This window comes from Callorhinus ursinus, unplaced genomic scaffold (genome assembly GCF_003265705.2).
Source record: "Callorhinus ursinus isolate GAN/ISIS: 27379988/994484 unplaced genomic scaffold, GSC_fseal_2.0 scaffold2, whole genome shotgun sequence".
Classification (NCBI taxonomy): Eukaryota; Metazoa; Chordata; class Mammalia; order Carnivora; family Otariidae; genus Callorhinus; species Callorhinus ursinus.
Genome location: NW_027397064.1, coordinates 53491017 through 53504150, shown reverse-complemented (window position 1 = coordinate 53504150; position 13134 = coordinate 53491017). Strand labels below are relative to the sequence as shown.

General features: G+C 37.1%; 2 protein-coding genes across 4 annotated transcripts in view; one reads left to right on the top strand and one right to left on the bottom strand.

Moving 5' to 3' along the window:
* The window catches only part of AGPS (alkylglycerone phosphate synthase), a 185714-nt gene that overhangs the window by 43331 nt on the left and 129249 nt on the right, over positions 1-13134 (top strand). The gene's annotated exons all lie outside the window — the stretch shown is intronic.
* Positions 11377-11772, bottom strand: LOC112807024 (large ribosomal subunit protein eL32-like). The gene has a single exon (XM_073904712.1). The coding sequence runs from the start codon at positions 11770-11772 to the stop codon at positions 11377-11379; it is 396 nt and encodes a 131-aa protein (XP_073760813.1).

Below are 13134 nucleotides of genomic sequence, written 5' to 3'. Positions count from 1 at the left end.
CTAGTCACTTAATAAAAAATATCTAGGAATAAATTAAGTGATCTATTTTTAGGCTGCAGAGGAATGGAGTGCTGTTGTAGTCAGATGATATACTTTATGGAACACTTTAAAAGCAAATGCTAAGCAAGTATTACTCCTTTCAGTTTTATTTTCTTATTTATTGAGAAGAGAGTTTCTGTTATTCAGCAGATTAGTATGTTAATTTCAACTCCAAACCAAATCAAAGTATCCTGAGTAGAGTTTACTCTTTTGACATGAAGTAGTAATCGCCCTCCCCCCATTAGTATTTTCTTAATTTTTAGGCTTTAGGAGTAATATTTAATTTTATCACTGTCCCACATCTGAGTTCAGAATCAATTGAGAATACATAGAGTATAGACAGGTGGAGATAAAAATGTCAGCTTTATTACAAATAAAGCTGGTTGGAGAATATGGCTTAGATTTGGACTGCCTGAATTGGATAGACAGTCACAGGTAATGCTGGACCACAGAAGGCCTCCCCTGCAAGGGCAGAGCCAGCTCCGGTAAGCCTTATACATGGCCCTGAGAGAGACAGGAGTATAACCACTTTGTAGCTGATAGATTCTAAGGAGAAAAAAGGCTGACTCCAGAAGCCTGGTGCCTCTTCTCAGAAATTACTAACCAGGTAAATCACTCCTCCCATGAGAAGGGATAACTGTGTGACCATTGGGGAGATACGACCAGGACAGTTACTCTTCTGAATTCCCTCCAGATTGGAAACTAGATGCCAGAGAATAGAGGTATTGCTGATATATTTTTGGGTAAATTAAGGGAAAGGGTTGAAAACTTTATGGTAGGTAGTCTTCTACTTGCATCATTTGCATGTGTCATCCTCATTGCCTACTGAATACATCCGCAGTTTCCTTGGTTAGGGCAGTTAAGGTCTTCCAGGGAAGCAAATGGGCCTTTCTAGGCCTCTTATTTTCTTGATACCTACTATGTACTCTAGCTATACACCAGTATTATTGCTATTCCTGGGACATGTCCTTCCTTTCCCCTTTTCTTTCTTTGATATGTTAATGTTTCCAAAGAATAGTACACATAGTACTGATGGTCCAGGGATAATTTGGGGTGGTACGTGGCTTACAATCTTACTTGGGTAGTTATAAATGTTTGTATATATACTTTTTTTTTTTGCTAAACTTTATTGAATTATTATATAATTTATTATAAAAGTAAATGCACAAATCATAAGTTTACAGCTTAATTACTTTTCACAAAGTGAACACATCCATCTTATCGGTATTTAGATTAAGAAACAGCATTACAAGTCCCCACAAGCCTTCTTCATGTTCCTTTTCAACTCCCACTATAGTTTGGATTTGCTTGTTTTGAACTTTATATACATGGAATCATGCAGTGCATATTCTTTTTTTTAATATATATGTATTAGAGAGAGAGAGCAAGAGAAGGACACAAGCAGGGGGAGTGGGCGAGGGAGAAGCAGGCTTCCTGCGGAGCAGGGAGCCCGATGTGGGGCTCGATCCCAGGACCCTGGGATCATGACCTGAGCCGAAGGCAGCCGCTTAACGACTGAGCCACCCAGGCGCCCCCATGCAGTATATATTCTTTAGTGTGTGGCTTCTTTCCCTCATCATAATGTTTGTAATCTTCATCCATGTTGTTCTCTCCTGTTGTATTTTGTTTCTTACTGCTGAATAGTATTCCATTGGATGGATATATACTGCAATTTATACGTTATTTGTTGTTTTTTTTTTAAGATTTTATTTATTTATTTGCTAGAGAGAGAGCAAGAGCAGGAGGAGGAGCAGAGGGAGAGGGAGAAGCAGACTCCCCGCTGAGCAGGAAGCCCAACTTGGGGCTCTATCCCAGGACTCTGGGATCATGACCTGAGCCAAAGGCAGATCCTTAACCATCTGAGCCACCTAGGCACCCCATTGAGTTTATCCATTTTGTTAAGGATGAGCATTTAGGTGGTTGCTAATTTAAGTTTGAATAGTTATTTATTGATTTTAATATGAAGTACATATCTAGTGTTTTTATAGATATTGCTGCATAGAAATAGGCTAAAATAATTAAAATAGTATTTAGTTTATAATATGTTCAATTTTCTTAAGTATATCATTTGTTTGAGGTAATAAAATGCCCCTAGATACTAAATCATTCATGTAAACATTAAACTTTTTAAACACTGACCTTAAAGTCTTTGCAATGTTCAAATGTTATTTATAAACTTGTAAGATCAGCTTAAAATCACAAGTCTAAATCTATAACTCAGTTACACATTTTATATTTGTTATAAGCCATTCTTAGAAGCGAGAGCCTCTTCAATTTTGTAAGTATATAAAAGATCAATTTCTGCATAGCTTTCTTGAAACAAAAACATTAACATCTGACTTTGATTCCCTTCTTAAGCATTTGTATATTTAATTCTAGATCTTTTAATAGTTGAAATAGGGTTACTCATTAAGGAAGGCTATTACCATTCTAAGTAGCTGCAGTTACTTTTGACAAGGGAGTTTTGCTGCTTGGGTGAGATTTGGAGCTATAGGTATCTAATCACTCACTAAGAAAACTATTGTATTGCATATAATATTTGTCCTGCAGGCATATCTGAAGTTACTAACCAGAGATTTGAGCTGGGATGCTGGCCAAATTCTTGTTGGCAACTTCACTGGGCCTCTCCAAATTCTATTTATAGTTGCCTTATCAGTGACCTCATATTATCAACTGGGGCGTGTTCATGTATTCTAGGACCTTGCAATGAAATAATATGAATTATTTCATTTGTTATATTCACAGTTTGCTGTTCCCACTCAGATTGTTTATGTGGTTGGATTTTGCATTTCTTCATTCTGAACTTTCCAGGAATCCAGCATCAGGGATATTAAAATAACACTCACTTGGATTCTATTCTGCTATCAAAGTTTATAATCAGCACTCTGCACTAGAGCTTTCTGTGATGCTGGAAATGTTCTGTAATCTGTTGTCCTATATGGTAGCCACTAACCACATGTGGCCATTAAGCACTTGAAATATGGCCATTGTGACCAAGGAGCTGAATTTTAAATTTTTTTAAATTTTATTTAATTTAAATTTAAATAGGCATATGTGGTTAGTTTTACCTAATGTTGGACAGCACAGTTGTAAATTGAAATCTAATTCATTATCTGTCCTTTCTTGTTTCCAAATGAAGTTACCTTTCTGGGTTTTCTTTTCATTTTTTTTCTTTTATGATTGATTGAGTCTCTCTTTTTTTTTAAGATTTTTATTTATTTAACAGAGAGAGAGAGAGCATAAGTAGGCAGAACGGCAGACAGGGAGAAGGAGAAGCAGGCTCTCCACTGGGCAGGGAGCCCGATGCGGGGCTTGATCCCAGGACCCTGGGATCATGACCTGAGCCGAAGGCCCCTGCTTAACTGACTGAGCCACCCAGGTGCCCCCCCCCTCTTTTTTTTTAAGATTTTATTTATTTATTTTGTCAGAGAGAGAGAAGGAGCAAGCGCACAAGCAGGGGGAGCCGCAGGCAGAGGGAGAAGCAGACTCCCCGCTGAGCAAGGAGCCTGACATGGGACTCCATCTCAGGACCCTGGGATCATGACCTGAGCGGAAGGCAGACACTTAACCAACTGAGCCACCCAGGCATCCCTGAACTCTCTTTTGAATTAATATATTCAAATAATTCTGTAGTTATGCTGCTACTCTTAAACACATTTATCTCCTATGACCTTCACAACCACCCATTTTACAGATTAGTAACTGAAGTTCATAGGTGTTTGCGAGAAAACAGTCATTTGCTATAGTAAGTGGTAGGGCTTAGATTTGAATCCAGATCTTTTATCTCAAGTCTAGAGCTTTTTCCTTGATACTGTGCTGATATTACCAGTCCTAGTCATTTTTTTTCGTCACGATCTTTCTTACATCCATTTTGTGCATTAAACAAGTTTTTATTGGTCATTTGTGTTCTAGGTGCTTGGGCTATATCAGTGAACAAATGGACAAAGATCTATTCTTTCATGGGACTTACATTCTAATAGGTGGAATAGATAATAACAGTAAATAAGTCAATTATTAAGTGTGTTAGAAGGTTAGATAAGTGCTATGGGAAAAAGAAAAAGAACAGAGTAAGGACACTTAAGCAAATATTTGAAGGAGATGAGAGTGTTAAGCTACATGGATATCTAACTGAATGAGCATTCCAGGCACAGAGATAGTATGTGCACATACCCTAAGGGGAGGTACATGTGTGTTGTGATAGGACAGTAACAAGTGTTGCTGGAGTCAATTCATAATCCTCCCACCCCCACACTGTTTAAAGTGTGTATCTTCGAGACCTTAGCTTCTGATTTACCTGTCTCTTCTGTTTTAGTCAAGGTCTCTTATTCATGCTACATTTTTTAGCTTCCACAGCTTTCCTTGTGCCACTCTCTGGAAGATCTTTGCTTGCTTGACACCAGGCTTCAGGGTCTCTGGGTGGTGGGGATCTTTTTATTTTTGAGAATCGAGGGAGGTGATACTGGGCTGTTGTCTGTTATCTCTTCCCCATGATTTCTCATATTATAAATAGTAACTCTAAAATCATTGTTAAGTATCATGCGATATAATATCTAGGCCTGGAGACTTTAATTCATTTAAATCAGCTAGATACCTCATGGCATCTTCTCACCTGTTTGAACTTCCATCTACTCAAGTTTGTTGGCAGTCAGTTCTTTGTTTTCTATGTGCTAAGCACTGGGGAGGATTAGCACCTAGTTTTGCCTTATGGGACTTGTAGGTCTACTAAGGAAAACTGATTTGTCTTTTTTTTTTTAATTTTATTTTATGATGTTATGTTGATCACCATACATTACATCATTAGTTTTTGATCCATGATTCATTGTTTGCGTATAACACCCAGTGCTCCATTCAATACGTGCCCTCTTTAATACCCATCATCAGGCTAACCCACCCCCCCACCCCCTCCCCTCTAGAACCCTCAGTTTGTTTCTCAGAGTCCATAGTTCTATTACAGCAGGGTGCTAAGTGCTAGAATAGAGGCAAGAAGGGGGAGGAATGATGACTGGTACAGCAATGGAAGGGCATCTTCATTTCAAGGAAACATCGATTAGAAGGGTGGAGGAGTGCTCTTCTATGTTAAGATGCTATGTGAAAATTCTTAAATCTGAGGATAAAAACTTTGTTGAGAGCATTTGGATGAGAATAGAATCAGAAGAATTAGAGTAAGAGAAAGTGGACAATATAATGAAGAACTAGTATGACATTTGGCTCTAGTAATGTCGGGGGCCTTCAGCTACCTGGATAGCTTTTAGAAGTCTTATTCTGCGAGCAGAATATATGGCAGTTAATTTACAATTTAAAAAATCAGAGGGTACCTAACTTATGCTGAAATGTTACACATTTTGTTTAAAGAAAAGAACAAAATAATAATCAAAATGAAGACTAACGTTGAAAATAAGAGATAAACACTATGGCATCTTGGCATCTTTTAGATATGGCATATGGTGTAAAGTCATGCTGTAATAATGTCTTGAAACCACCATTTTTCGCTCACTATCTTGCGTATAACTTTCTATGTCAAGAAATACTAATGGGCAACCTCATCTTCAGTGACTCATCAAGTACTGCAGTATATGTAGGTACTATAAGTTCAGCCAGTACAGTATCACTTGTAATTGTTTCTAATCTTTCCCTATTATAAAGAATGCTGTGATAAACTTTTTACAATTAAATCCCTAAAAATTTCCGTAAGGCATATATTTAAAAAGGGCTTTAATGGGTTAAAGAACATTGGAATACATTATTCATTCATCTCGGTGGGCAGAGGCAGAAATAAAGCACAGTTGCTTGTTTGGATTTAATTTTGACCAAGAATAAAGAATTGGAAATTATTGGAATCCTAGGAGAAAGACTCCTATCATGTTTGAGCAGATTTATATCTTATAATTTAAGGAAGCAGCTTTCCAGAAATTCACATAAAAGGAAATGTAATGTTTTGGCCTGAGTTGCTAAGGGGAAACCAAAACATGACCACAGAGAGCCTAGGAAATATTGCTTAACTTTGCCTGGGCCTTGGAGGTGATGAGGAGAGAGAGCTGAGGCAACTGGCCAAGATGTTCCAGTTTATTTATTTTTTAAATTTTTAGTTTTTAAAAAAGATTTTATGAATTTGTTAGAGTGAGAGCACAAGCAGGGGGAGCAGCAGAGGGAGAGGGAGAAGCAGGCTCTCCACTGAGCAAGGAGCCCGATGTGGGGCTTGATCCCAGGACCCTGGGATCATGACCTGAGCCGAAGGCAGACGCTTAAGGACTGAGGCACCCAGGCGCCCCAGATGTGCCAGTTTAAACCACTTATTGTTATCAGTAAATATTGTACACTACATGCTTATTCAGATGGCTCATACTGTTTGGTCAAATCTTTCTGCATCTTGTGATGCACCTTAAGAATTGTAATGTCAGTAGTTTTCTTTTTTTACCCAACGTATTATTTTGAAAAAATTGAAACATATTGCAAAATTCAATTTTAGAATGAACACTTTTATACCAACCACTTAGATTCTACCTATAACATCATACTATGTTTCCTTATCACATATCTGTCCATTAATTCATCCTTTTCTCCATTCAGTATTAGTCTATCTTATATTTGATGAATTTTAAAGAAAATTAGTAGCTTTGGGGCACCTGGGTGGCTCAGTTGGTTGAGCGTCTGCCTTCGGTTCAGGTCATGATTACAGGGTCTTGGGATCAAGCCCTGCATCAGGCTCCTTGCTCAGCGGGGAGCCTGCTTCTCCCTCTCCCCCGCTGTGCTCTCTCACTCACTTTCTCTCTCAAATAAATAAATAAAATCTTTAAAAAAAATTAGTAGCTTCATTTTTGAAGTGAAATCTCCTGTATTAGCTTTCACTACTATTGAGGGAACTTTTAAGTTAATATCTGTAACTCTTCAATCTCCATTTTCACATTTTCAGTTATTGGGCATTTTTATCTGAGAATGTCTTGGTGTTTTGACATAGTGGTAATCCCTTTTTGAAATAAAATTTTAAAAATCTGTTTTTTGAAGTAGAAGGTTCTACTTTTGTTATATTGATCTTGATTTCGATAGTATTTTGTCTGCTTTGTCTTTGTAAAATATTTGTAGCTTCACACCATAATTATTAGATCTCTAGTTTGATTTTGGCTTTATTTCCAAGTTCTTTCCTGCCATCTGCCATTATTTTCAGAAAGTACATTCTAGTTTGCTCTGCCTGTCTTCAGATTTCATACAAGTGGCAACCTTTTTTAAGAATGAATTCTTATTAGCATGTGTGTTAATTAAACTTTTATTTAGACGTATTAAATAATTTGAGCTAAGTGAAAAAAGAAAAGGGGAATTTATTGTAAGAGTACAGGGGCACCAAAGAACCCAAGGGCAGGAATGGAGCTTGGCCTCAGGGTGGAATCAGAACTAAAACCCAGAAAGCCATCAGGTTTCTTGCTAGCATCACTTCTTGCTAGTATCTGCTACATATTTCTCTAAGCAGATAGCTTTTTTGGCTCTTCTGTCCAAATGGTAAAATATGGTAACCCCTCTCCTCCCGGATGTTCAGCCAGTAGCAGCAAGTAATTGAACCATCTTGTTCCCAATAGCTGGGTCACATGTCTACATTGTTCTAATCAGCTATTGCTTAGAAAAGAGTGGTGGTGATCTTAGTACAAAAATAGCTGCCCAGGCAGCTAAATGAACTGAACTTACTCTGGTTATCATACTTAGAAATATGTCACAGCCAGATCATCTGCTCATCTTTTTTGATGATTGCTTCCCCAGAATCTTGCGCCATGAGTTATCTTGTTGTTTTCCTCTTGGGGTTATCAATCTTTTTTTCCTAGTTGATGATGATTTTTTAAAAATTAAATCATAATTAACATACAGTTTCAGGTATACAGTATAATGATCCAATTCTATATATTACTCTGTGTGCATCAAGATAAGTATACTCTTAATCCCCATTATCTATTTCATCCATCCCTCTGCCCACCTCCCCTCTGCATCCACCAGTTAGTCCTTTATATTTAAGAGTCTGTTTTTTTGGTCTCTTTTTTTCTTTGTTCATTTGTTTCTTAAATTCTACACATGAGCAAAATCATATACGGTGTTTGTCTTTCTCTGACTGATTTATTTCACTTAGCCTTATACCTTCTAGGTCCAACTGTGTTGCTGCAAATGGCAAGATCTCATTTCTTTTTTATGGCCTAGTAACAGTCCACTGTAATAATATCGCACATCTTCTTTATGCATTCATTTATGGATGGACACTTGGGTTACTTTCATATCTTGACTATTGTAAATAATACTTCAGTAAACAAAGGTGCATATATCTTTTAGAATGAGTTTTTTTTTTTCTTTGGGTTAGTACCCAGTAGTGGAATTACTGGATCATATCGAAATTCTATTTCTAATCTTTTGAGGAACCACTATACTGTTTTTCAAAGTGTGTGCTGCACCAATTTGCATTCCCACCAACAGTGTACGAGTGTTCCTTTTCCTCTGCATCCTCGTTAACACTTACTATTCCTTGGGTTCTGATTTTAGTCATCTGACAGGTGTAAGGTGGTATCTCATTGTGGGTTTCATTTGCATTTCCCTGACGATTAGTGATTTGGAGCAACTTTTCATGTGTCTGTTGGCCATCTCTGTGTCTTCGTTGGAAAAATGTCTATTCAGGTCCACTGGCCAACTTTTAATTGGATTTTTTGGGGGGGTGTTGAGTTGTGTAAGTTCTTTATATATTTTGGATATTAATCCCTTGTTGGATATATCATTTGCAAATGTCTTCTTCCATTCAGCAGGTTGCCTTTTTGTTTTCTTGATAGTTTCCTTTGCTGTGCAAAAGCTTTTTACTTTGGCGTAGTCCCAATATAGTTTAATTTTGCTTTTGTTTCCTTTGCCTCAAAGAGACATACCTAGAAAAATGATTCTACAGCCAATGTCAAAGAAATTACTGCCTGTGTTTTCTTCTAGGAGTTTTATGGTTTCAGGTTAGACATTTCGGTCTTTAATCTATTTTGCATTTATTTTTTGTGTGTGGTGTAATAAAGTGGTCCCCGTTCATTCTTTTGCAGGTAGCTGTTCGGTTTTCTCTGCACCATTGGTTGAAGAGACTGTCTTTTCTCCATTGTGTATTCTTGCCTCCTTCTTCATAGATTAATTAACAATATATGCATGGGTTTATTTCTGGGATCTTTATTATTGATCTATGTGTCTGTTTTCGTGCCAGTACCATAGTGTTTTGATACTACAGCTTTGTAGTATATCTTGCAATCTGGGATTGTTATACCCACAGTTTTGTTCTTCTTTCTCAGAATTGCTTTGGCTATTTGGAGTCTTCTGTGGTTCCATACAGATTTTAGTATTATTTATTCTAGTGCTTTGAAAAATGTTGGTATTTTAATAGGGATTGCATTGAATCTGTAGATTGCTTTGGGTAACATGGACATTTAAAAAATATTGGATCTTCCAGTCTGTGAGCATGGAATATCTTTTCATTTGTTTGCGTCATCTTCAGTTTTTTTCATCAGTGTTTTATGGTTTTAGGAGGGTTAAGTTTATTCCTAGGTATTTTATTCCTTTTGGTGTCATTGTAAATAGGCTTATTTGGTTATGTTTATTCCTAGGTATTTTATTCCTTTTTTTTTTTTTAAAGATTTTTTATTTATTCATTTGAGACACAGAGATACAGAGAGAGAAAGCATGAGCAGGGAGAGAGGCAGAGGGAGAAGCAGGCTCCTCGCTGAGCCAGGAGCCCGATGTGGGGCTCGATCCCATGACCCTGGGATCATGACCTGAGCCGAAGGCAGACGCTTAACCATCTGAGCCACCCAGGCGCCCCGGTATTTTATTCCTTTTGATGTAAATGGGATTATTTTCCTAATTGCTTTTTTTGCTACTTCATTATTAGTGTATAGAAATGCAACGGGGGTGCCTGGGTGGCTCAGTTGGTTAAGCTCCTGCCTGTGGCTCAGGTCATGATCCTGGGGTCCTGGGATCGAGCCCCGCATCGGGCTCCCTGCTCAGCGGGGAGCCTGCTTCTCCCTCCCTCTGCTTCTCCTCCTGCTTATGCTCTCTCTCAAATAAATAAAATCTTAAAAAAAAAAAAGAAATGCAACAGATTTCTGTGTATTAATTTTGTATTCTGCGACTTGACTGAATTCATTTATTAGTTCTAATAGTTTTTTGGTGGAACCTTGAGGGTTTTCTATATATAGTAAAATGTCATCTGCAAACACTGGAAGTTGTACTTCTTCCTTACCAATGTAGATGCTTTTTATTTCTTTTTGTTGTGTCATTGCTCTGGCTGGGACTTCCAGTACTTTGTTGAATAAAAGTGGTAAGAGTGAACCTCCTTATTTTGTTCCTGATCTTAAAGGAAAAGCTCTCAGGTTTTCACCATTGAGGATGATGTTAGTTGTGGGTTTTTCATATATGGCCTTTATAATGTTGAGGTATATTCCCTCTAAATGTTCTTTATTGAGAGTGTTTATCATGACTGGATGTTGTATTTTGTCAGTTACTTTTTCCGCATCTATTGAGATGATCATATGATTTTTATCCTTTCTCTTGTTAATGTGATATATCATGTTAATTGATTTGCAAATATTGGACCACCCTTGCATCCGTGGACTAAATCTCACTTGATCGTGGTGAATGATTTTTATAAAATGTATTGTTGGATTTGATTTACTAATATTTTATTGAGTATTTTTGCATTTGTGTTCATCAGAGATATTGGCCTCTTGTTTTCTTTTTTGGTAGTGTCTTTCTTTGGTTTCAAGGTAATGCTGGCCTTATAAAATAAATTTGGAAGGTTTCCTTTTTCTTTTTTTAAGATTTATTTATTTTAGAGAGACTGCACGTGAATGGGGGAGGGGCAAGAGGAAGGGGGAGAGAGAGAATCTCAAGCAGACTCCCCGCTGAGCACAGAGCCCAACATGGGGCTCGATCTCACAACCCAGAGATCATGACCTGACTAAATCAAGAGTTGGGCCACCCAGGCCCCCTCTTTTTCTGTGTGTGTGTGTGTGTGTGTGTGTGTGTGTGTGTGTGTGTGTGTGTATGTTTACATATATATATAATTTTTTTCTGTATATGTATATATTATATATATTTCTGTGTATATATAATATATATATAATTTTTTTAATAGTTTGAGTAGAATAGGTATTATGTCTTATTTAAATTTTTGGTAGAATTCACCTGTGAAGCCATCTGGTTTTGAATTTTTGTTTGTTGCAGGTTTTTTGATTATGCATTCAATTTCATTTCTAGTAAACATTCTGTTCAAATTTTCTATTTCTTTTTTTGTAGTTTTATGGTTTTATTAACACAAATATGTGCACAATAAGCTGTCTATTCATTTTCTTAGCTGTGCAGCCAGGCGTTGGGATTGGTGACTCTGATTGCCAGCTGGGCTGCTCTTTCCACAATAGCTTTGTGGTTCTTGGAGGAGACATTGTGAGCAATCTCTGCACAGTAAGATTTGTTGCACATCAGCAGCACTTCACGCTCCTTGATGTTGTGGACTAGGAACTTCTGGAAGCCACTGGGCAACATGTGCTTTGTTTTCTTGTTGCTCCCGTAACCAATGTTGGGCATCAAGATCTGGCCCTTGAATCTTCTGCGCACCCTATTGTCAATGCCTCTGGGTTTCTGCCAGTTGCACTTAATTTTGACATAGCGGTCTGACTGGTGCCAGATGAACTTCTTGGTCCTCTTTTTAACAATCTTGGGCTTCACCAGAGGTCTGAGGACAGCCATGATGCCCAGTAACAGATGGCTGCTGCCTCTGCAGGCAGCGCCGAGGAAGAGAGCCTATTTCTTTCTAATTCAGTTTTGGAAGATTATATGTTTCTAGGAATTTATTCATATCTTCTGGGTTATTCAGTTTGTTGGCATGTAATTTTTTATAATATTCTCTTATAATCCTTTGTATTTCTGTGGTGTTGGTTGTTACTCTTCAGTTCTGATTTTATTTGAGTGCGTGCTCTCTCTCTCTCTCTTCTCTTTTAATGAGCCTGGCTAAAGATTTATCAGTTTTGTTTATCTTTTCAAAAACCAGATCCTGGTTTCATTGATCTATTCTATTGCTTTTAAAATCTCGATTTCATTTATTTCTATTCTAATCTTTATTATTTCCTTTTTTCTATTTGCTTTGGGCTTTGTTCTTTTTCTACCTCCTTTAGGTGTAAGGTTAGCTTATTTATTTGAGATTTTTCTTGTTTCTTGAGGTAGGCCTGTAACCCTCTAATCTTCCCTCTTAGAACAGCTTTTGCTGTACCCAAAGACTCTGGACTGTTGTGTTTTCATTTTCATTGTCTCTGTGTATTTTTGATTTCCTCTTTGATTTCTTGGTTGACCCTTTCATTGTTTAGTAGCATGGTTTAGCGTCCATGTATTTGTGTTCTTCCCGTATTTTTTCTTGTGTTTGGTTTCCAGTTTCATACCGTTGTGGTTGGAAAAGATGCATGATATGATTTCAGTCTTCTAAAATTTATCAACACTTGTTTTGTGGCCTAACTTGATGTGTTCTGGAGAATGTTTCTTGTGCACTTGAAAAGAATGTATATTCTGTTTTTGAATGGAATGTTCTGAATATATCTGTTAGGTCCATCTGGTCTAATGTGTTATTTAAAGCATTTTCTTGATTTTCTGTTTGGATGATCTCTCCATTGATGTAAGTGGGGTATTAAAGTCCCCTACTATTATTTTATTACTGTCAGGTTCTTCCTTTGTGTCTGTTAATAGTTGCTTTATGTATTTAGGTGCTTCCATGTTGGGTACATAGATATTTATAATTGTTATATCCCCTTGATGGATTCTTTCCTTTATTGTTATGTAGTGTTCTTTGTCTCTTGGTACAGTCTTTGTTTTAAAGTCTATTTTGTCTGATATAAATATTGCTACCTTGGCTTTCATTTGCTCCCATTTGCATGGTGAATGTTTTTTCCATCCCTTCACTTTTAATCTGCATGTGTGTTTAGTTCTGAAGTGAGTCTCTTATAGGTAGCAAGATGAGTCTTACTTTTTTTTTTTAAATCCATTTAGTCACCCTGTGTCTTTTTTTTAATTTAAAAATTTTTTAAAATTCCAGTATAATTCACCCTATGTCTTTTTTTTTTA